At 36.4% G+C, this 23,874-nt stretch overlaps 1 protein-coding gene across 6 annotated transcripts in view; it reads right to left on the bottom strand.

The window, feature by feature from the left end:
* The window catches only part of ATRNL1 (attractin like 1), a 522,221-nt gene that overhangs the window by 118,746 nt on the left and 379,601 nt on the right, over nucleotides 1-23,874 (bottom strand). For 4 of the 6 annotated variants that reach the window (XM_027884890.1, XM_027884885.1, XM_027884887.1 and 1 more), the window contains exon 27: nucleotides 1,589-1,696. The exons of the other annotated variants lie outside the window; for them this stretch is intronic. In XM_027884890.1, the coding sequence (XP_027740691.1) occupies nucleotides 1,589-1,696 (108 nt within the window). The remainder of the gene's footprint in view (nucleotides 1-1,588; nucleotides 1,697-23,874) is intronic. 6 annotated transcript variants of the gene reach the window in all.

Genomic DNA, 23,874 nt, shown 5'->3' with positions numbered 1-23,874 from the left:
TGAGGAAACTTTGAATGGACTTCATTCTGTGTGTAACTACATATTAATTAGGAAAAATCACTATGGATGCTGAGTTCTAAACAATTACTAGAAAATGCTAGGCTAGGAAAAAAAAGCTAATAAAAACTGTAAAATATAATTAAAATATTTTAGCTTTTAGTGCTAAGTAAAAGACATGAGACAAAATGTGGCAATTAACTTGTGATGTTTACTTCTAAAGTTTAATTAAATAATCAGTATGTACAGAATTAGGTTTGGATGCCTCAGCTTCCACTCACTGCCTCTCTTTGAAAAGATAACAGAGAAAATGTTCCCAGATACCAGTTTGTGGAAACAATGAAATCACATTTCAATAAAGTTAACTTTTAACTGCTGTGTAATGTGTCCTCAGCCTGGGGAGCTGGAAAGGTCTTCTCTTTCAAGATAAGAGGAGACAGAAGTATGGTGATATTGGTGAAGAATGTGAGGGTTCTAGTAGTTGGTCAGAAAATAACAAACCTTCTTCAAAGAGATATGTCATTTTTATTCACTAGCTATTCCAAGTATTTAAATTATGACAGTGAGAACAACTGTCATTGTTTCCTGTGTAGTAGCAGGACCGAGCATCTCAGTTTGACAAGTAGTCAAGATATGATTCTTTCTTTCTGGTATGAATCTGTTTTTCACATTGCTTACTTCTCTATGAACCTTAGAGATTTGATAGATTGTATTTAATCTTCCATTGAGATACACTATTGAGAAAAGCAAGAGAAGCTTTGAATTTAAGAAGAATTGGCAGCAATGAGAAGAAGAGTACAATCTTGAAAGATTTCAGAGCTATCACACCTCATTCCCAGGTCTGAACCATAAATGGGATAAAGTAATAACTGTAAATACAATATGGTAAATAAAAGTAAAGGAATAGAGGATTCTGATCTACCAAAAGCCCAACCTGGATTAGATATTCATTATTATCCACAAATTGTAATTTTCACTCTATTTTCAGGTAAACTTCCAGAATCCATTTCATGCATTATTACACCATTGCAATATCATATTGCTTTGCATATTATTATTTCTTTTCCAAAGTACTGCAACTGCAGTAAAAGATAGCAGTAATGTAGCCATTACCTACAAACAAAACTATGTGGTATATTCTGTATGCTTTAAACCTGTGCATGTAAAACACAACACTGAAATTCAGCTCACAGCTGCCTTATCTATTTATTTGTTTGTTTGCTGTAATGCCTGTTAATTAAGATAGATGTTAACTAGGTGGCACTGTGTGCTTGAAGGACTGAGCATGACACTTTTCCCCTCCTTAATGCCTGCGTCTTGCATTCCTTCAGCTCACATCCATCAGGAAAGGACTGCCAGGTGAGCTGACTGTCACTCCAGACCAGGCTAATAGATTCTCCAGTGGCTTTTGTAACAGCTCATGTCATGCTATTAAAAAACTCCGTGCCTTGGAAATGACATAACATACGTAGCTGAGGCTTGTCAGCTCCAGGTAATCAGATGCTGCTTGGTTTCAGAAGCAGATGCAGATGAGACTGGTAATATAAATATGCAAATCACAATGGTCCCTTGTCAGCACCACTGTTCCTACCTCTAATGGCCCTCGTAGAAAGTCTGTTTGCTCAGCTCCTACTTCCAGTGCTACATCGACAGAAGCAAAGGGGCGGCTGGCCATCTGCTGTCGCTCCCGCATAAGTTGCTGATGAGGAAAAAACGATGTTTTAACAAAACATTAAAAAATGCACCAGATATTAGTCTGCCCTACTATACCTCCCATTAAAACATAAGAACGCAAATAGCATGCAAATAGTCATATTTGTAACATCAAAGTGAGAAAGTTATACTAAATCATCATCATCTATATTTACTCGAGAACGGAGCACAGAAGGCTACGATGCCTACAAATGGTCTTTCAGCTTGAACTCTGACAGAATCTCCAAATGAAAGCTTCCCTAACTGACTGTTCTCTCCAAACAACTTTGCTATTTGTGCAAGTGGCAAGCAAATATGGGAAATGGTTGGTAAAAATAGTTGAAATCTAATTCCACAGATAATGCAAGCATTAGAACACCTGCCAAGAACAAGTCCACTTGGCCTTCAAATTTTCATATTTCATAACCAAGCCAGATGGAGTTAATAGTGTCAGGACTCAATTTTATACAGTATCTTTTCTGCAGCTACTTTTTCATGAAGAATAATGTGTCAGGATTGGGAAGGCTGCATCAGTGTATTAAGAATAAGCTCAGCTACGCTCAGAGAGCTTGTATAATCCCTTCCAACCATCCGAGTGTGCACAGAATTCCCAAGCAAAGCCACAAGGCTAACTCATATTTCTTCCTCAATCTGTAATTATAACGCTTATTAAAGCATGATGTATAAAAATGATGACCAGCACTAGATATTACAGATCTTACTTCACTGCTTCAGTGCAACTAATAAAAGCATTATTAAATATTTAAGGTGAATGAGTCGTGCGATTCAAGTCATGTGTTCCTTCAGCTGAATAGGATGTCACAGCATCTCGAAAAGACAAAATGATTGCAAAAATGTTTTATTAGAAAAGATCTAAGTTTCATTTTCTTAGGGTTTTTCTCCCCATTATATGTCTGGGAAGCTAAAACATTAGAAAGTGGTATTTGAATGTAAATGACACTATTACTGTGACATACTGTTCATAAAAGCCTTTGAAAGAACAACAGGTATGCAGGCAAATATTTGCTGGCAGCTTACTAATAAACACTCTTGATTTAAGGGCTGTTACAAAGCAACAAACTGGTTTTGTAATACTTCTCATGCATTTTTCTCCTGACTTGCTTTTTAAGATTGTCTCTAGCAATCTAAAGACACACTTATAATGTTAAAATCAAACCAATACAATGGTCTCTCAGTGCATACCCAGTGCATTCCTAAGGCCTGTTTTTTATAGGCATGCAGTGTGTTTGTCAGCAAGCCCCTGCACAAATGGGCCCCCAGTATATCATACCAAGAGGATAATCAATATGTCTGTGGGTGAAACTGCATGTTTTATATTGAGAATAAATAAAAGCCCAGTATGAGTATCTAGATGGTTAAGAATTACGTTTTTAACCCTTCACATTAAAATGAAAACGGTGGTCTCTTGTCTAGGATTTACATCAGCACTGATTTTCATCAATACAATATACTGACAGATTTTACAGCCTCCAAAATACTGAGTCACTACATGCTAAAATTACTATATCTAGCTCATTTTCTTCCTAAAAGAACAAAAATTAAAGAAAACTGTGTTATTAGAGCAGTCATGCCACATGGAACTCATTAGAGTATTGTAAGTCTGCAGAGCTATTGGCAAGTGCTTACTCTTTAATGGGAAACCAAACACTGTTTTAAACAAATAGAATTGCTTGAGGAAAGTACTTAAACGAACAGCATAACCTACGACCCAAATATGCAAACCATTGTTTAAAAGATTAATGTGAATCATAAAGATACGTATATTTGATATGTTTGCTGTTTTTTAAGGCTAGTGGGTTTCTTCAGCTCTGCTCCTGGTCAGGCATCCAGTAAAAACTTCCCATTCACAACACAGTCACTGTAATTTTGATGCTCTGTCATTTGAGAAGAGTACTATGAAGATTCTTAATTAGCTCAGTAAACAAGAATGAAAACTTTAAAATGTTCGGCTGCCCATAAAGTGCTGCTGAGTTTGGCAGCCGAGCACTTTCACATCAAAGATAAGTGCTCTGTTCAAAATAGAGCTGCTTTCTGTTCAGCATTTTAAAACTCCCTTTAAGGTGCAGAACAGGAGAAAATGAGATGCAATGAAGAGAAATACAGGAAGATATTATAATGCTTAAAATCAATTTTGTGGCTGGAAAAGGTCACTACCTCCCACCATCTGCAACTGCCCGTATATCAAGACTGGGGAAAGACAAAGTTTCAGTTATAGAACATCTTGTGAGACAGATTATTGCATGGTGGGTGTCATTCAGGTGTGACACCATGTGCTCCACTTATGTGCTGTTTTCACAAAGCCCATATGGTTATGGGGAATTCCTGTAATTCACACATAGGGCCAAGAAACCTGAAAACTCTCTGAACATGGGTACTGTGAGAAGAGCAGAAAAGCTCTTCCTTACCTTCTCAGCAGTCAAAGAGATTTAAAAAAAAAAAAACACAAAACCCCACACACAACTGAGGCAGAATAAACATGAGATAGTGGAAAGTGGAACTAAAATGCTGTTACCTATATACTCATGTCCAAAAAAATTACTACATTTTAAAATCATACAAACAAAAAATAAACACATACTTTTTCCGGAATTAGGGATATTTGCTTGGAGATATAGTATAGATAGGTATTATTATTATGTAATATTTGAATATTTTTTCCCAAATTTAATTTGTAACATTCAGGATGCAGACACATGTCTCAATATTCACTTTAAAGTATGGAAAATTATAAACATTATTTTCTCGGTGTAGGGAGTTTCTCTGAATGAGGACTGAGAAATTAAATAACATTTATTTTCCTGAGCAGACAACTGATTTCAGGTTCTACCATAATTTTAAATCTCATTAAGTAGAAGATTATTGACAAGATTAATTTTTTTAAGCATCTCCATTATTTTGCAGCAATTTCAAGGTATTAATTTATATCCTATTAAAGAGTTTTTCTTTTAAAGTGTGGAATTATAGCTGTCATCAGTGAAGAACAGTAAGATGTTAGGATACTATAAACCAGGTCAATTTCTTACTCAACACCCACATAATTTGAAAACATTTCTTATAAAACCAACAATTTTGGCATAACTAGTTTCCTATCATGGAAATATATATTTCATCTGACTCTCCATGCACATCTAGACATCTTAGATTTTGGTAACTTTGAGTTTTGGTTATCTAGTCAAATAAGTACCTTTGAAACAGAACCTGCTTTCCCACCCAGAAGTAGATCACAAGAAAGTATTTGCCTAGGTATGCAATTCAATTTTACTATTGATCAAAAAAATTCTCAAGGGGGATACTACTCAGTGCAGTTTGGAATAAATGAAAATGTTCCATACTATTTTGTATAAGCTTCTATAAGGAAATGTTCTTACTTGAGTAGAAATGTTTTGGTTTTTTTTTTTTTTTCTTTGGTTTGATAACATTCAGACTTGCTTTCAAAATATTTTAATGTCCACATTGTATTCATGTACAATAAAACACTCAATGTAAAATATATATTACAGTGATTTAACAGTAAGAGAATGCAATATTCCAGCAATATCGGGAAGAAGTGTTTCAAATATTTTGTATTTTAGGAATTTTCCTTCCCTTCCCTTTCCCCTTCCCCTTTCTTTCCTTTTCTTTTTCTTTTCTTCCCTTTTCTTTTCTTTCATGACTTGGTCTCTCAAATGGAATTCATTACTGTTCTTCTGACTAGCACTGCTTTCTCTATGCTACTCTCTTCACCTTCCAGTGGAACTGCCCTGGAAAAGCCCTAATTGGAAAAATCTAATAAAGTGCATGAGACATTAAGAACTAGGACAGGTACACTTTCTCTTTGTTATACAGTAACAGACATTCTTGAGAGACTGATAGACTGGGATAGCTGAAAAGGATGAGGCCATTTTAGTGCCATAATAGGATGAACAGAAAAATCCTTTCAAAGCTCTTTCTGTTGCTGTTTGGCACCTCTAATGGGCTACTTTAGCCCACTGGCAAGCAAGGTACATGCTGGAGTGTGCCATGAAGGATGCACAGACAGCAGTGTATACCCAAGTTCATAGGGAGTTTGACAGCTGGGGTGGGGGTAAGAAGTGGCAAACATCAGTAAAAATCTTCAGGAGATTTTTCTGACTGCAAAAAAAAAAAAAAAAAAAAAAAAAAAAAAAAAAAAAAAAAAAAAAAAAAAAAAAAAAAAAAAAAAAAAAAAAAAAAAAAAAGAAAGAGAGTTTTCCTTTTGGTTTTTCAGAGCCAGGCAGTCTCAATACATTATTCCAGAAATAAGAAATGATATGGCAGTTGAGAGGTGTCTGTTATTTTAATAACAGCAACAACTGCCTAGGTGTTATAGCTTTTCTTCCTTCTCACCTTAAATGTGTTTGGCTTTTCCCTAGATCAGATCACTATCAATAAGGCACCAGGACATCCATGCCTTTGTCAAGGTGAGTATTAAAAACTATGAAGGATGGCAATTCTGCATCTCTCTGGAAACTGCTGTCTAGTCGAGTGCTGCACGACCCTCCTTGTGACAGAGATTTTCCAAATGTCCCATTTGAAATTCCTATTCTGCTTAACCATCCCTGAGCTCTGACTTCACTGCAGCCTCAAGTTGGTCTCCTCCTTTCCTGTTTCTGTGCTGTCAAACTGCTGATGTGAGTAACATCAAAAGGCTACAACAGAAGCATTAACAAAGCCATGCATTAAATCTCAAGTTTTATAGGAAAACTATTGCAATGAGAAAAAATACCAAAACCTCATGGCATTGACTAATTTCTGATCACACTGCATTTGACAAGCTCCAAAACTTAAAAAAAATCAAATGTATGTAAGTGGACAGCCCTGCAAAACCAGAACCTCCATAGGAAATGCAATTCAGCCACTCATCACATATCCTTGAGGGTTCTTACTGCCATTTCAAATCAACAGAAGTAACTTATATGGGCTCACATGACTACACAGATCTGAGTGGATCACAGGCATTTTAGTTAGAAACACAATTTAATTCCCTCCAAAAATCTTAAGTTCTCATTTTCAAACCAAATTATACATAGTGATATTTCAATGAAGCTCTGATTATTCACTTCAATTTGCAGAAGACAAAGCTTGCCTTCTCTATATCTTTTCTTCTTGTAACTCTTGGTGTTACAAATATCTTCAGATTAAATTGGCTATTTATATAGCTGGAAAGGAGAGCAATTTCTCATTTACATGTTGAATAACCTATTTGACTGGGTTAATTCCAAAATCAGCTGCTTTCACTGGAAAGGCATATCATAGCCATCAAACTATTTTGTTGGGTTTGAGGTGAAATAAGCTCACCATTCCATGATTGCAGGAGATACAGTGATTTTAAGAGATGAATAAAAGTTGGCATAGGAAACCAAGCAGCAGGAATAGCCATAGTTATGACAGTAGTCTGACAATCTGGATTCATTCATCCTCTCCGTCATGAACTTCCTAAATAATCATTTCCCTCTGCTTCATTTCCCACTCTTTTAAGTGGAAAGTGCCCTGACACAAGAGTGCATTCAGGTAGGCAGTGAGATATTACAATGATGGACATAGTGTAACATGCTATTTGCACTCCAAAACAGTCTGTGGAAACTTCCTAAGACATCAGGGTCTCTTCCATGCCACTTTCTTTGAAAATTGCCTGAAGAAAAGGTGCTCTCAGGCATGTGCAAAAGTCTGTCATGGGAAAAAAATGAGAGGAGTTATACTTCTTGTCCTAGCTTTATACTGAATAAAATGAAGGGTTATTTAAACTAGACATAGTCCAGCAAACAACAGCTAAGACATACTTAAAATATAGTGTACACATCCCCCAAAAAATAACAGTTCCAAAAGGTCAAGTTTTTATGTATCCCTTTTGGAAACCAAATACCAGTCGTCTGCAATTTCCCTTGAATAAATCAAAAATGAGAAAAAAAGGTGAGCCCTGAAAAGGTCATTTTGTTGCTGGATCCACGGAACAGATATTTAATGTATTGCACATTAGCAAGAAAAGAACAAAATATGAATCTGTGGTGACTTCAGGTTTTGGAACTTCTTGATCCTGTGGTAGAATTCCCATCTCTAATACTCTGAGTATGAAAAGCTGCTTATTACAAGCTGCTATTATTACAATGGAAAAGGCACCCTGGGTGTAAATTACCAAAAAAAATTACCAGTAATTTACGGGGGGATTATGTTACAATAAAGTTGTGATTGACCCTTCATATTTTTCCCCTAAAGATTAATTTAGCACAGGAAGATTTCTGAGGTGCTAAGAATCAATAATAAGCTCAAAATTCAATTCACTGCTTTAAAATTTAAGAAGCACTGTACAAGACCAAATCCTATTACCTCTTTCACTTAGATCACTGTGAATCCATGTTGCACATCTACACAGTTCTGTAACGAGGTACTTAAGTCTCTCTGTAGGCCTTGCTAACCCCAGAATTGTACTCTTATCCCTAACCAAGTGCATTATCCTTTCAGCCAACTGTTGAATATTTTGCTGTTATCTGGCAGGCACATTTTTAGTTGACAGAAAATTTCTAAAAATGCTTGTTCTGTAAAGTCATTCTGCGTACAGAGAAAGAGTGAGCCAGGCCCACTGATTATGGATGATGAAATGTTTCCACACAGGATATTCCAAGGACAGTTATTTATAAGTGAATATAAAAAAAATTATGTCTTAAAAAATATTTCTTTTAGAATATGAAGGAGTGATTCAAACATCAAATTATACAAACTACTCCTTGGAACTCGGTCATTTACAATGGTGCCACATAAATAATGCTTTCAAAATGTCTTCTAAAAAATTATGAACACTGACAGTGTAGTCTTAAAAACATAAGTGCCATCTTTATAAGGGAAATAGAATAGACACAGTGTGAAACTTCCTTACATTAACAAAATCCCAGTCCATCCTATCAACATCATTAAGCTGATGCTTTTGATATGAGGCACCATGAATATTATCCATTATTATCACAACTGATAAAAATCAGCTGTAGTTACTTATCTTAGACAACAGATGTGAAGATGATAATTCCCAGCTTTTCCTAGAGTGATTCAAAATGCTTTAAAGATAGCAAATAAAAGTCTGATAAAAGAAACTGGGTATAAGTGGTACCCCATGAGATCACTTGGTCTACCTCTCTTTGGTTGAGGTAGGTTGCAGTGTGACTATGATTCTGATGTATGTTCCTTTAAAAGGTTGCATTGGTGGAGGTTCCACAGTCACCCCAGAAGTCCAGAGCACCTGGTGATCCCCATGCTGGAAAGGTCTTTTTTAAAATCTAAATTAAATCTCCATGCTGACATTTAAGCCAATTGCTTCTTGTACAGTTGGCTCTGGAGACCACTCTCTGTCTGCAAGCGAGAAGAAACTCCCACCAAAACTCTCTTGTCCTTTACAGGAGCTCTTTATAAATCTGAAATTATCATTTAACCTTCTCAACTACAAACAAATGTGGGTATATAAACGTTTCCTCAACACTCCTGCTCCCATTTTCAGTGCTTCCCTCTGTCTCTTAAATCAACACCAGCATCAGATCCCTGCAGAAGCTCACTTGATTCACTTTTCCCTTTTCATAATGAGCAACTTAAAACTATCTATTCCAAGAACACACTTTTACATTCACTTCCTACTTATCTAAAAGGTCTGCTAGTCTGTTGTATCAAGAAATTAGTTTGGCTTGGCACAATTTGTGCTAGAAAGAAAACCCCCAACATTAAATGTCTCTCAGATGTTCCCTTTTTCCTGCATACCTATATGGTATATAAAAATTGTTTATCCCAGTACTTCCCTAAGAATTAAGGAAAAATTGGCTTATGACTAATTGCCCAGCTCTTCCTTTTGCCTCTTCTTTTCTAAGATATGCATTAAAATCCTCCCTGGCTTGAACCTCATTTGTCCTACCTGAAGTCTCAGAACCCTTTCAGCTCTGGGATCACATTGTGCTTAGACAATTCTCTAAACACTCTAAACTACATTTAATCAGGTTTTGCAATCTGAAAATACTTGGCAAGTACTCTCCTACCCATCTTTCTGCTTTACTGCTTGATATTTTCATTTTAGGTGTTTACAAACTTTCAAAGAGCCCTTAATTAGAGAACTTTTTAAAACAGACTCCTTCATAGCACAGAGATAGTCAGGAAGAAGGGGTATATGTACACTTTAAGGAGAAGTTCAAGTGTAGGACGAGTATATTTTAGTTTGCAAATAATGTCAATGCATTTTTTAACCTACAAGACAACAAAAAGGGTAGGCACCGGATTTGTTTCTTATGTGAACTGATGTAGAAATTTGCAGTCCAAATTATAATGACTGGATTGAAGCAATGCCAATTTATAAAAAGCTGAAGTTTCTGAAATATACCTGGAGACTAGACCACATAGTGACTTCAGGTAATCAAAATCTTCAGATGACTTGGAATCCAAGGCTCTTATTTATTTAACCTCCTCTTTTCTTTTTTTTTTTTTTTTTTTTTTTTTTTTTTTTTTTTTTTTTTTTTTTTTTTTTTTTTTTTTTTTTTTTTTTTTTTTTTTTTTTTTTTTTTTTTTTTTTTTTTTTTTTTTTTTAATTTAATTTTTACATGTATAAAAATTGTGAAAGAAGATAAATTACAATCAGCAGAAAAACTGGGCTGTACTTCAACAAAGGTGAAGTTTGCCTTTTTTATTACCTCTAATTCTTTAAAACTATCTATTGAGATTACTGGTACACTGATGAAGTGCCAATGCAAATGAAACATTTTAAGTGCAGCATCACTGCCAATTATACAACTATTCTAAAGTGGTCCTTTAGAAGCTACTTAAAACACAAATGATGTGACCATTAAGGAAGGTAAACTGGTGATGTACCATGACTGACTGATGCCTTTAAATGCTTTCAAGCTTTAATTCTTAGCGTATTAAGCAAAATAATCATTATTTTCACTGCCTTGCAAAGGGGGCCAAAAAGAGATGCACTTACCAGTATTCCTGCCTGTCTCAGGATGGAAATGTCCTGATCCCCATGAATCCTCACTGTAAGGAGCTGAACAGCCCTGCTATTACAAGCTGAATGGGCATGCCACAGTAACATGTGTTACTTGTTGCATGAGTAAAGGTCTTCCTTACAAAATTTGACCATGTGTTAATTGTTTACCAACTCCCTTTGCATTAAAAAAATGAGACTCATCCTGCCACTGATAGCTTTCTTAGCTCAATTGCCACATCCAGGAGAAGTATTATTACCCAGTATTTTTCATATCAACCATGCAAACATGAACTGTTAGGAAAGACATAATTTTAAGGTATAGCCAGGATCAGAAAATGTGAAAGTCTGGTCACTCAGAACATGCAGAAAATCTTTATAACAAATCCCGGCATTTTCAGCAAGAAGGGGTTTAGCTATTCAACATAAAACCAGGATACTGAAATCTCGTCCAAAAAAATATTCCAAACTTCACAGATTTGCTCACCATACGTAGCCCATTCAGGTCAGCAAGAATTTGGCACACACTGCTGGTGAGAATGGCGTGTGGCCACAGCTCATTTTGTGCAGGGGAGGGAACGGCTCTGAAACAGATGCAGTTCTGCTGTCTGATCAGAGTAATAATGTGCATTAAAGCAGCTCTCCTTTGTTCATGGTGTGTCTAAGTTTTGAAGCAACTGATTTAGCAGATGTGAGACATAACACTTTTATTGGTGGTTGCTCAAGAATACTTGAACAAGAATACTTCCACTCCTGCTATAGAACTATAAGAAAGCAAGGCCACTGACCATCCCTTACCCTTGAAAGAAACCAAGGAATCAAAACAGTTTGCTCTGAGTTAAAATTTCTTGAACAGGAAAATATGAAAAACCAAGAAACTGCTGATATACGAAAGTCTGAGACTTGTAATATTTTACTGGAGAATTACTGTAAGAGTTGAATTGCTACCTAGTAAGATATAGGTACTGAAGGGACTAGAACCTGTCTAATCTAAAATATTTAAGCAACATCAGAATTTTGGAAATAGAGGGTTTTCAAGCATTAAATGCCCTAATCCTACAGTTTAAAATTCAGTTCTGAAATAAGAAGCACAATACTAATTCCAAGAGACTACCTTGGCAAGATCTGTAGCAGCAGCAGTCAGGTTGCTATTCTATTCATCTCCATAATAATTTTGTGCACAAACCTGCTGCTAACAAGGAAATCTGACTTCCCCAGTAGTGTTCCTACAAGGGGTTGCACCAGTCTGTGTGTGTGCATACTCTACAGATTAGAAAGAAATACTGTGAAGAAGTTAATCCCTCACTGCTGCCACACTGAGACTTTCAACGGAAAAGTGACAGAGTGTAAATCAAAGTACTCTGGCATTTTGAGCTCCAGTCAGACTGTTTCAAGAGAGAGAAGTGGGACGATTTAGAGTTCATCAATTATATCACATCAAATTAGCCTCCATCACTGGCTTGGCTCGACAGCTTTCATCTATTCTAATTTACAACAGAGAGGACAGCCAAGTACAGGATCGTGGCAATGACACAGTCAGGGGGAAGCACAGCACTTTTGTGTGGCAGGAACGGGAGGCTTTTCTGGACAGCCACTTCAGCTGGGTCAAATACTCCAGCCACTTCCAGTTTCTTTCATTTGCTTTGATCCAGCAACCCTCACAGCCCTTTAAAGAAGCAACGTGCTAAACATATTTTTAGCAGTTCTGCAGTTACTGCCTTTCTACACTGTTCTGTATATACCTACCTTACACAGTGATTTACCTTTGCAGTTAAATCCTTAAAATAGATGAGTACACTAGTGGAATGCTATTGTGACTGTATGTGGTTAGGACATAGGTTAGCTATCTTAAAGTAAAATTACTACCAGTAAATTTCTGGAATTTTCCTTCCAACTGACAGACTTTAAATTTGAATTTGCTATGGTTATTTGAAGACATTGACAGTGCAATAACTTAAATCACAGTGAAACACAGGAAAGCACTGAAGAACCTTACACAGATATAACTTCACAAAACATTTTATATTAAGAATTCATCCCTTTGCTATGGATGTGATCACAAGCACTGTGTATCATTTAAATTGCAGTTTAGAGGCTTAGATGGATTGAAATGGAAACTGGGCCTTCTGTATAGTAGGGCATTTGCACAAGGATGAAAAGACAGCTTTACTGTTTCTATCCACAGTAAATACTAAGAAAGAAACAAAAAGAACAAAAAGTTTTCTACATGGCATCCGGTTTCCCTCTTCTCTTAAAACCCTTCCATTTTTTTAATACAGGCAAGTGAAAATCGTAATTTTAAAATGCACATATTACAATGATTACTTCACCAGAATGAGCAGGGACTTCCAAAAGTATATTTCCATACTCTTCCATCACAGTTTCTGTGCATATTTGCATTACATGCATATCACTTTTACCTGATTTTGTCTAATGTGGCCCATTTCCAAATCAAATACTGCAAGCCTTAGGCAAGACAAGGTCATCTTTCCCACAAGCTCGACTTCACTGGTAGGATTTAAAGGAGTGAACTACTAATAGGATTTTTATGGCAGTCTTAGAGGTTTTTTTAAATAATTGTATCAGATTGAAATGCTTAGGGACAAGTAAATTATCAGCATTTCTGACTGCTGGGTTTTAGAGGCCCTCACGTGATATTAGGAACGATTAGTTCGAGCAAAAAACTTAGAGACAGTATTATCTTTTACCTGGAATCTTAATTGGCTCCTTTTTATAGGCAATCTTATACAGTTTGTATAAAGAGCAAATGAATACAACACAATGCATTCATAACTTTCCTCTTGCAAAACTGAAAACTTTAGACATTTTTATATTCTCCTACAGCATGCCCTTTTCTGCATAGGAATTTTTACCTGCATTAGAGAGAGCCCTAAATTTTTCAAGAACGTGGACTAGTTTTCAGTTATTTGTTCCAGCTGGAGACATATTGGTTTAAAATGTCAGGGAACCTGCCATGTGTTAATGGTTTTTTGTATGGGCATCTGCTAAATGCTTTCAAAACTACGCCACCATAATGTGTGAGACAGCTGGAATTTCATTAATTGAAATTTATTTACCAAGAAAAAACGCAATAACATCCTTAATTGGGAGACAAAAGAAAACAAAGATATTAGCTATGAGTCAAAGGTGCCACACATCTCAGTGATTTTCCTCAACAGACCTATATTTATCACAGTGCATGCAAAGCAAGGACTTGCCCTCGGGGGCTTCTTAAAAAGAGCATGACAACTATGATCTGACTAATTAATTTTCCCTACTTATTTGGAGTTGAGGGAAATATTCTAAAATGTAATGCTCAAACCCTTCAACATAAGTTTTGATTTTCTTACTTGGGGCTGCGGTGGTTGCGTTATTATTAACATGGAAAAAGATATTTCTTGATTGCACAAACTTTGCCATTTGAATAGATGCATTTTAAAAACACATATGAATTAAAGATGATATTCACCTCTGCAGGGATACATTTATATCCTCTCTCCCATCTAACTGGGGACCAGCAAACTTCCCATATTTTCATCTGGATAAGGATCACTCTCAGCATTAGCTCTAGCACAGGTTCAATGCACCAAATGACAGCAGGTAAGCCCTTTATGAGAAGCAAAGATCAGACTCCTGTTTGTAAAGGTGAGCTGAATAATCACAAACGTGTGAAGTAGAAGAGCAGTGGTGGGGTGTGATGACCTGAAAGGATTCTCTGATCCTCCCCGGCCACACCTAAATAGAGGTGGACTACAGAAGTCATAAAAGGTACTACAGGAAAAACTTCTGGATAATATCTCCATTGCAGTTTCCCTGCACTGGCGGAGAACTTTCTCTATCAGCGTTCAGTGCTTTTGACAGCGCTTAAGACAAACTGTTCAGATTTGGCACTGGGAATCCAGTAAGTACATTGCTGATAAGTCCCAATGGACTCACCAAATACCATCAGAAGAGAAAGACATTTTTCCTCACAAGGTTAAGAGGGGTTTGCAGCTTCTCATCCAGTTTGACGTCTTGCTTTGGTTGTTCAACATAACTGTTCCTTGTACCCAAACTCCACACTAACCTGGAAAACCCAGTCTGGAATCAGAGACTGGCAGCTTGGCATTGTTGGGCTATGGGTCTGAAAGATGGGCTTTAGCTTGATTTTTCTGATATGCAACCCTAATGTTTGTGTTAGGAGAAGGCAACATGAAAATCTAACAGCAAAGAGGGGATAGGCAAAGGGAGACTGAACAGTCACATCAAATTGATTATTTCAAGAATGTACACAGCCACAGGTCACTCATATCATGTTCTTTATGTCCTACATGGCCATTTTTGAGGGTCAGTTCATAGGAGCTACTTTTACATGGGTAAGAAGCTCCAAAGGGGTCCCTGCAAATAATATGGTTATTTCTGGCAATTGATAAAAATAATTTTTTAAACTGCTACGTGGTTCAAAATGCAAAGAATCACATTATCCCCACAGGTTCTTTCTTTAACATTTTATGAATGCTCAGGTGAAGTAGGAAAAGCTTTAATATTTTTGTTTTCTGACTATATATATATATATATATATATATATATATATATATATATATATATTTAGCATGAAGTTATAATTAGCAATATCCATGATTCAAATACAAAAGTCCACTCTATGTAAATACTTCAAAATGGCTGTTTGACATTAACTGCTCTGTCCATGTTCCACCACGAAAGGTGGGCAAACAACACTACCAAATTTGGTTCCATACAGGGATACCCTTGCCCCTACAAACCATTGATTTTAAGACTATTAGTGTTATTAGAAAAGAAAAATCAATAATTTCGGGAAAGGATTTGAATATTTGCCTTGCTTTCTAATTTATCAGCATTTTGATTCCCTTCCATTTGAATCCCGATGAATGAATCTTATGATTTCTACAGTAAAGATTTGCTTGCAGTTATATTTCACTGGCCTTTAAAATAATGTGCTTTCATTCCTGTCCTACAGGCAAAAGTCATTTCTGAGTTTCTCAGTCTTTGATGGAGGGAAATTTTGACCTAATTTTCTGACTCTTTAAAGGCAAAAGTTGTCAACAGTTTTTAAACATGGCTTTTTAAATGCAAGTGCAATAAAATGGGATCCAATAAAATAAATAAATTAAAATTCAGGTATATCAAATTATTTTCTTCATAAGTGAAACCAGTCACATCCCACAACCTTTCATTTGACTGTACCAATATTTTAGACACACTGTGACTACACTAATTAAAAAAAAATTTGAGAGTATATATGTTTTTTATATTGCTTCAGTTGGTATCAGAGTCCTCATGGTTTTTTATTCTGATTAATGTAAAAATATCTAAAATATATACCTCAAATTGACTTACAATCTGTAGTATCTCTTCCTACCCTGAAAATAAAATAGGTCCCTTGTTGAGTACCCAGTATTTCTGACAATCAGTTTATGTATGCTCCAGCATGGATTTAAAATTACTTTTATTTTAAAAATTCTGGCTTCTTTGATTACAAAAATACAGTTTATAGGATTTAGTAGTCAGCTCAGAAATTAATGGTTTGTATCTGAATTAGTCCAGAGAAAAGAAAAAGTCATTGGAATTCACAGATGCTGGAGCACAAATTCATGTACACTAAATACTTCAGCTGCTTACTTCTCTTTTCTTCATTTATATTCAATGAGTCAAAGCTTACTGCAGCTGAGTATCTCAATTATTATTTTTTTTAAAGTCCCTGAATTCTGAATGCACACAGCAGAGACCAGGTCCTCTCCAACTTTCAGAAAACACAAAACATACAGTGGGAACCAGACTGACAGTGAAAGCTGGTGTCACTCAGACAGACGTGGCTAAACCAGAATCAAGTACACCAGAAATAAAGTTAATGATGAAAAGCAGAATAAAGGACAATGCTCAGCACAAACTGCAAAAATACCTAATTTCTTTTTCTCAGATGTTTACTTCTTACATACCAATGTGATTAAAAAAAAAAAAAGTGATGGTATTCCATATCTTATCATTGAAAGATCCCCATGTTTTAGTTCTCATTAAATGATAAATTCTGATTTATTTTTCTGATAAATTTTAAGTTCTATTTCTGCAAATATTTTTGCTCTCAGTCATGTGTAGACAACATGGAGACATGTAGATATTATTCTGTATTTTGATTCACCTTGCCTTAAACATTAACATAACAAAATATTTAACAAGTTAGAGGGATTTGCATAAAGGAACACTCTACAATATTTAGAAGTACATAAAACACAGTTAAATCCTATGGAATAAAAACGTTGCTGTTGTGTTTTCATCTACTATCTATATTGTGCATCTAAATAGTTTTTATTTGGAATAATTAGAACACTTTAAAAAAAAATGTATTCAATCTAATGTAAAACATATATTAAAGACAGTTGTTTTAGCAGCCACACCAGCACATGTTATAAATACACCAGCACTTACTGCAACTACAAGTAGGAAAGGATGGCAGGATATTGGCATTATTCTTTCCCCCAGCGGACAGTTGTTTCAACCACTGAGTTAGGCCTAAAACACGTTACATGACTATTTTTTTTTCATTAAGTCAAAGGGTGGCTTACACAGAATGAATGCAAACAATTTACATAGATCTAGGTGTCCAAAATTTCATGTATTCTGTTTAATCCCAACTCATATTAGGCTTTCCCTGCTGACTGAACAGGACTTCGTAATACAGCTGGAAAGTCAACTGAAGGATCATGTTGGCTACAGTCTGCTAGACAAGCCAAGATACCTGTGAGCCAGTTTCCTCTTCTGCAAAAAGAGTCAAAACACACAGTGGAGAGCAAAAATGGGGGAAAGCTCAGGCTAAACCAGAGAACACATTCTCACCTTGTGCGTGACAGTGGGTAGGTAATGCCAAGCTCTCCAGTCAGCAGTGTGTGACAGAGGGAAATGCCCTCCTCTGGAAGCAGGGAATCAATCACATTTGCCGCACACAGCACAGAACTGTGGCAGCTGATCCAAAGCAAGGTATTGTACCAACATGCAACCCAGCTCTGGATGATAAAGAACAACACTTCATGCTGCCTGGAATTACAGGTTTCAGAAGGTATGGCAGCCTCCTGAACATTGCAGAGATCAACGTTTACCTGGCCCCAAACAAAATAATTCAATTTTTCATCCACTCATCGGAAATTTTCCCTGAAATATCTCGTTTCTCATACAAAGCTGATGTTTAGATGAAGTAATATTTTTAAAACTAAAAGTCTGCTGTTGAGCTTCAGTAACAAACAATAAGAAACATTTAGTGTAGGGATCACTGCCATAATTTCAAGGATTTTAATCATTCTATACACAGTTTGAAGTCATTCAGAAATGTTTCTAATGTGTATCAAAGAATTACCTGAATTGTTATGCAAAAAATAAACAAAACTGACCTGTGTGGAGTAAGATATAGCCAAGATGAGAGATTACACCCAGTTTCCTGAATTTACTCTGGGATTTTTTTTCTAATCTTGTATTTCATTGGCAATGTTTTGGCCCTTTAACATACAAACTGCAGATTGGTAGCTGTGACTCATCTGTACAAAAAAGATCTCATATTTTCCTCTCCTGGGGCACTTCTTCTCCAGAAGCAAACTCATTTAATGTCACCTCAGCTGCCACTGGCAAATTCAGCAGCAGTGCAGAAGAATCAAGCTGTGATGTGCCATGAAGTAAAAACAGAAGCTGGACCTACAGTTTTACTGTATGCAAAAAGAACTTCTAACACTGCTTCACCTGGACATAAATTACATTTACTTTCCAAAGAGTAAACCTCTGTCCAAAACCTTAATGTGGGCCAGCTGTGGTGTCAGCTGCATTTGTCAAAGTAAACTTACTTGTTTAAAAGAAATGCCACCAGCAATGGTCCAATATGTATACATGGCTCAATACAGAATGCTTTTTCAACAGTTTCATACAATTTCTAACAAAATGTCCAATTGTTTGGCCACATTAAGAAAGCAACCTGCATACCAAGTTGTCACAAATTGCTCAAACAACTGGGCAGTACTTGTGGGCATATTGCTGTTTCTGCTAAAAAAACCACAAGGCTTTGGTGCAAAGGTCTGCAGACATCAACCAGGCTTAGGATATGTGAAAGTCTTTTTTGATATTTGGATTTCCACAGAGGTGGTTTTGGAGGGCTGTGTTTTGGCTTGATACTGCAAACACTCGTGTGCTGTTAGCCTAAAACTACCAGTGCACAATACGGAGCCTGGCTGCCGTGTTTCTTAATGCAAAATGACATGGTACATTATTTGCCACATCAGGAAAGGCTGAAACTCTGCCCTAAGGCAAAACATCCTGAGTCATAATTATTCAATTATGATGTTTAAGATCATCCACTGTTGTGTGAGCACTGTGAAAATGAGGCATAATGAAGTGGGTTACACCAGATCTGATATTTCACCCTTTTGTCTGACTTTGGGGATTTGACTCAGTTCTCTTGTATAGTTCTGTGAGGCTTAATATTTACATTTTAATATTAAACTAGGAAATGTCTGAATATGTTATGGAAGTATTTCATGCTATATTAAAAAAATATTTACAATCTATACAAAAGAAACGCACATATACTTAAAATACTTAAAATTATTTGTAATCTAGGGAGCTATAGTAATAGAGGAATTATTCATTCATTATAATTGTCAATAAAACCAGCACCCACTGATCTGTGCAAGACCGTTCATTTATTCATTACAACTCACTACTGTAAATACAATCACTGGGGAATGCTATGAAGAAGAGAAATTACAGAAAAACTAAAAAAAAACCCCAGCCAACAAGACAGAGATTAGAACCACAAGAATGTCTCTGCAAAACAAAAGCAATAACAAATAAGAAATGAACGGAAAATGTTTGCAAGATTCTTTCTCAGCTGCCCAGCTCTCTTATACCCAACTTAAAAGGTATTTAATATTGTATGTAACAGAATTCTTAGGTAGGAAAGTGGCTCTCAGGTACTCACCCTCACAGAACAGATGGTAGGAAGGAGCCATTTCCAGCCTGGTGCAGCCTGAGGTCAGCGCTGCAGCTCTGGGGAGCTCGAGGGGCAGGAGACACCCACCCATCCCCTCAGGAGCTTGAGCTGACCCTCCTGTCCTCCCTCATATGCAGATGATACAGTAACTTGCTTTTCTGCCATAATGTCCTCTCTCTTTCTGTTCTTGCCCTCAGAAAGGGCAGATTTGGGATGGTTTTGCTCTTCCCTTCAGAAACAGCAGACCCTGTTCGGGGCAGGCTTTCTTTGTCCTCTGACCTCCCAGTTTTGGACAGACAAGAACAGGTGTAGGAGCACCACTTTCTGCTCTCCTTTACCTCCTTGATGGCACCCTCCCAAGGCAGAGCCACAGAATGTTCTCTGAGCTGGCAGAGACCCACAAGGATCATCAAGTTCAGTTCCTGGCCCTACACAGGACAGCCCCAAGAGTCACACCATGTGCCTGAGAGCATTGTCCAAACATCAGGGCTCTGGCAGGTTTGGGGCTGTGACCGCTGCCCTGGGGAGCCTGTTCCAGTGCTCAACTACCCTCTGGGTGAAGAACTTTTTCCTAATATGCAACCCAAATGTTCGCTGAAACAACTTCATGCCATTAAGGATGGTACAAGGAAAGCAAGCTGTGCACTTGGTGGTGGTACACTATCCAGCAACTATTCCCTCAATTTAGGAATAGAGACAAGAAGAGAATCCTTCGTTGGATCCCACCTGGACTTGTTGGACCATGCTGGTAGTTTACTCACAACAAAACAAAATATATAGTCACCTTCATAAGAATGGTTTGACTAAGAAAAAGAGAAAACCTAAAATTTCCCATTCTTCTACTGCAAACGTGAGAAAATAATTATAAAAACGTAATAAATTATTAATAATATTTTCCTGTTTATGGATGGTGCTCAAATAGGAAATAAATACACTGCAAATATACAGAGATTTCTGGAATCACAAGCTTTTCCCAGGATCCACATACAGCAGTAAATACTGCTCAATGCATACAGATATACACACAGAGCAGTAACTCTCCAAAGAAAATAATGCTTTAGAAAATTTAATCTGGTTTCTTCTTAGCTGGGGGACAAGAAACTATGTGGATTTTAATAGAATGCTGAGATAAATTAAGACTACAATAAATATATGTACAGGTAGATGTCTCTACATTAAAGTAGCACATAAAATGTAAAGCCAAAAAAGGGGATAAAAAGCAATTTAGCAGAAGAACAAGGATCTCGAGTATTAATTTCCTAGCACTGATATGAGCCTACAACTAGCACAAGCACAGAAGAGTTCCTATGCAAATAAGGAAGGCAAGCTAGTCTTACCTTCCCTGCATATGTTCAATAAAAGGCAAACATAATATCATGGGATGAGTAAAAACCTACTCACCAATTTTTATAGTGGAATGCTTTAAAAAACTACAAGCGTTTAAAATCCAGCACTTACAGTACAGAGAAACGAAGTGGGACATGTTCTTAAACGTGACATGATAGTTGCCTCTGACATTATCCTGTGAAACATTTATTCAGGGTCTGTGGCTTCTGATAACAGCTCAGCATACTGCTGCTGTTCTCCAATTCATTCTTCAGGTTTTTGATCTGCCTGCTGATTATCTCCGAGCCAGTGACTCAGAATCTGAGTTTTCCCATCCTGCACATTATCACCAGCAAATTCCTAATGGACAGAGGTCTCAGTGGATGATCCCACCTTCTAACAGCGTCCTACGTGTTTTTTAGCAAGACCAAGGCTGCTAGAGCAACACGACAAATGAAGGCTTTTATGTCAGAATTCACCGCTTGCAGGGATGGAAAAATCACTTTGGTTTTATATGCAACAAAGAAAGAAGAATCTTTTAATATCCAACAGTGCTTTCAGACACAGAATTAAACTCAGTGCACATGTGCTTATCCAGGGACCCTGCTTCATCAAGCATCACTAGGCAAAGGAGATGCAATCAAATCGCATGCCTCCTGGTTTTGGCGTGTGTTACACAAAAACAGGGGACTGGTTAAACCCCTGACTCTGAGAAAAAGATTAATTTGCATCTGCCTTCACTTTGGGAATGTGCATGAACTCGGATATTAAGAAGGTGTGGGTGCCCCCATATTAATGAGGAATAAGTTGAAAAGGGAGAAATACTGGAATTAAATTCACATGATGGTGTTGTTTGAAGAACTTCAATAAAGGTAACATGGATGGTGTGCCCTTGTATCATCCATTTTGAGGGACAAGCAGTATTTATTTAGACAGACTCTAGAGTAATTTGTAAATAAAGTAATTTGAAAGAAATTAGACCAGTAAAGGGCAATTAACAATCCACAGAGGCATTCCTCACTCACATATTTGCAAAAAATAAAACAAAAGGCGAATATTTATAAAAGTAGAATAAAAATCAGCATCAGCTTTTGAAAAGCTAGAGTACCAATACAAAGGCAGGCAGCAGAAAAAGGAGTAGACTAAGACTCCAGTAACAGTCCAGTACTTTCTATTTTGGCAAAGCCAAATGATTACAATTTCTGATGATCTCCACTGTATATTATCATTTGTTCTTTTTCATTAGTTTTGCCTCAACAGCAGTAGCAGAATGGGAAGCAACATGTGAAGGCAAGAGAAATGCAATTCTTCTAATAAAATGAAAGTAGCTACCATTTCACCTAACATGTCTGCTAACAGAGGCAAAGCCCCTCGTCACGGATGTTGACTGCACATAATCTATTCGCTTTAAAGTTGAATTTAATTATATTATTATTTTTATATACAGTATATTGCTTAAAAGCCATGAGCCAGGACTTCACTGCATTAGCTGCTGTGCAAACAAAGAAAAGAGAGGGTTTATGGTCCAGAGAGTTTATATTACAATTTTTAATTTTTGATGAAGAGTAAAAGATAATCTGAATGAGGTGTTCAGGCATTCAAAAAAAAAAAGACAGCATTTAGCTGTATAATACAGCTCCTATTACAATTCTCAGTCTGTATTCGAAAACCACCATCACCAATACACTGAACATTGTTACAAACCGACAGAGAAGAGGATAAAATTCTCTTCAGGTATAAATGTCTAAACTGCTACTAACCTCAATGGAATAATGCCTATTTATAAGAGAATTTTGACCCACTATCAGAAAAAGTGGCAGCAGGAAAAAAAAAAAACCAGAGCCAAATAAACCCCACACACGGAGACAACAGACTGTAAATTACTAACATCCATTAAAAGAATGTTTTTTTCCCATAACTGCAAAACTAATTTTATTTCAAACTAAAACAGAAGTAGTAATTACCATTACTGCTCAACTGCTATTTTCTGGACCCAAAGTCTCCCTGAAGGTTCTAGGTTGGTAAACAAGAAATCTGGTGGTGTTTAATGTGCTTTTCTAAGAGTAGAAATACTGAATCATGTCCCTTTGCCCTCCCAAGATCCTTGCTTGCTGCCTTTGAAGGACTTCTCTAAATTCGAAACACAATAAATTATCCATGTATCAGTAATTCCCTAAGTTACTAAGCACATAATCAGGTAAAATACATCATCTCAAGTTCTATATCCCGACACACTACGTTTATATAATTTCTTGAAAACACTGAAAACATAAGGTAGACATTATTTTACATTAAAGTGTAGAATGATAGATATTTATTGTGATGATATAGCTAAAGAACTAGTCATCAATATTTAATTTTAAATATAATACTAGAATTGAACTCTCTTATAAGTCAATAATCAGATTCCCAAATGAATAACTACTGCAGGAAGGGGAATTGCAACCAATAGAGAAACCTTGTGAATAGTGAGATTGTCGAAATTTCAAATATTGATTAAATATTTTTGAAACTGAATCTGAATTTTAAAAGTAACTCCACTATTAAATGAAAATGCTACTGGTCTGATTCTGCTCCCTAATGACAAATAGCAACATTTCTTCAAACTCATTAAAATATATTCTCAAGATGCACTGTAGGAGAAGTAAAGTGCTTAGGTGGTCACTATTCCCATTAAGTAAATCCTTTGACAAAAGAGAAGGACATATTTTCAGGAATTAAAAAAGTAATAGCAACTTTTAAAACTACGGATGATAGAATTGGATGTAATACAAAAAATATTATTTTAATAATAAACCAATAGTTTTTTCATCACTTGCATGCAATAGTTTTGAGATTCATCTTTAAAACGGCTTTAAGATTTAATAATTATATGTAAGTGAAAATGAACTTGCAGAGTGCTGTGATA

The sequence above is a fragment of the Empidonax traillii genome, unplaced genomic scaffold (assembly GCF_003031625.1).
Source record: "Empidonax traillii isolate 1590-97213 ecotype Southwest subspecies unplaced genomic scaffold, ASM303162v1 scaffold156:size1289327, whole genome shotgun sequence".
Taxonomy (NCBI): Eukaryota; Metazoa; Chordata; class Aves; order Passeriformes; family Tyrannidae; genus Empidonax; species Empidonax traillii.
Note: the sequence above shows the minus strand (reverse complement) of the source record. Positions and strands in the feature narration are given on the sequence as shown.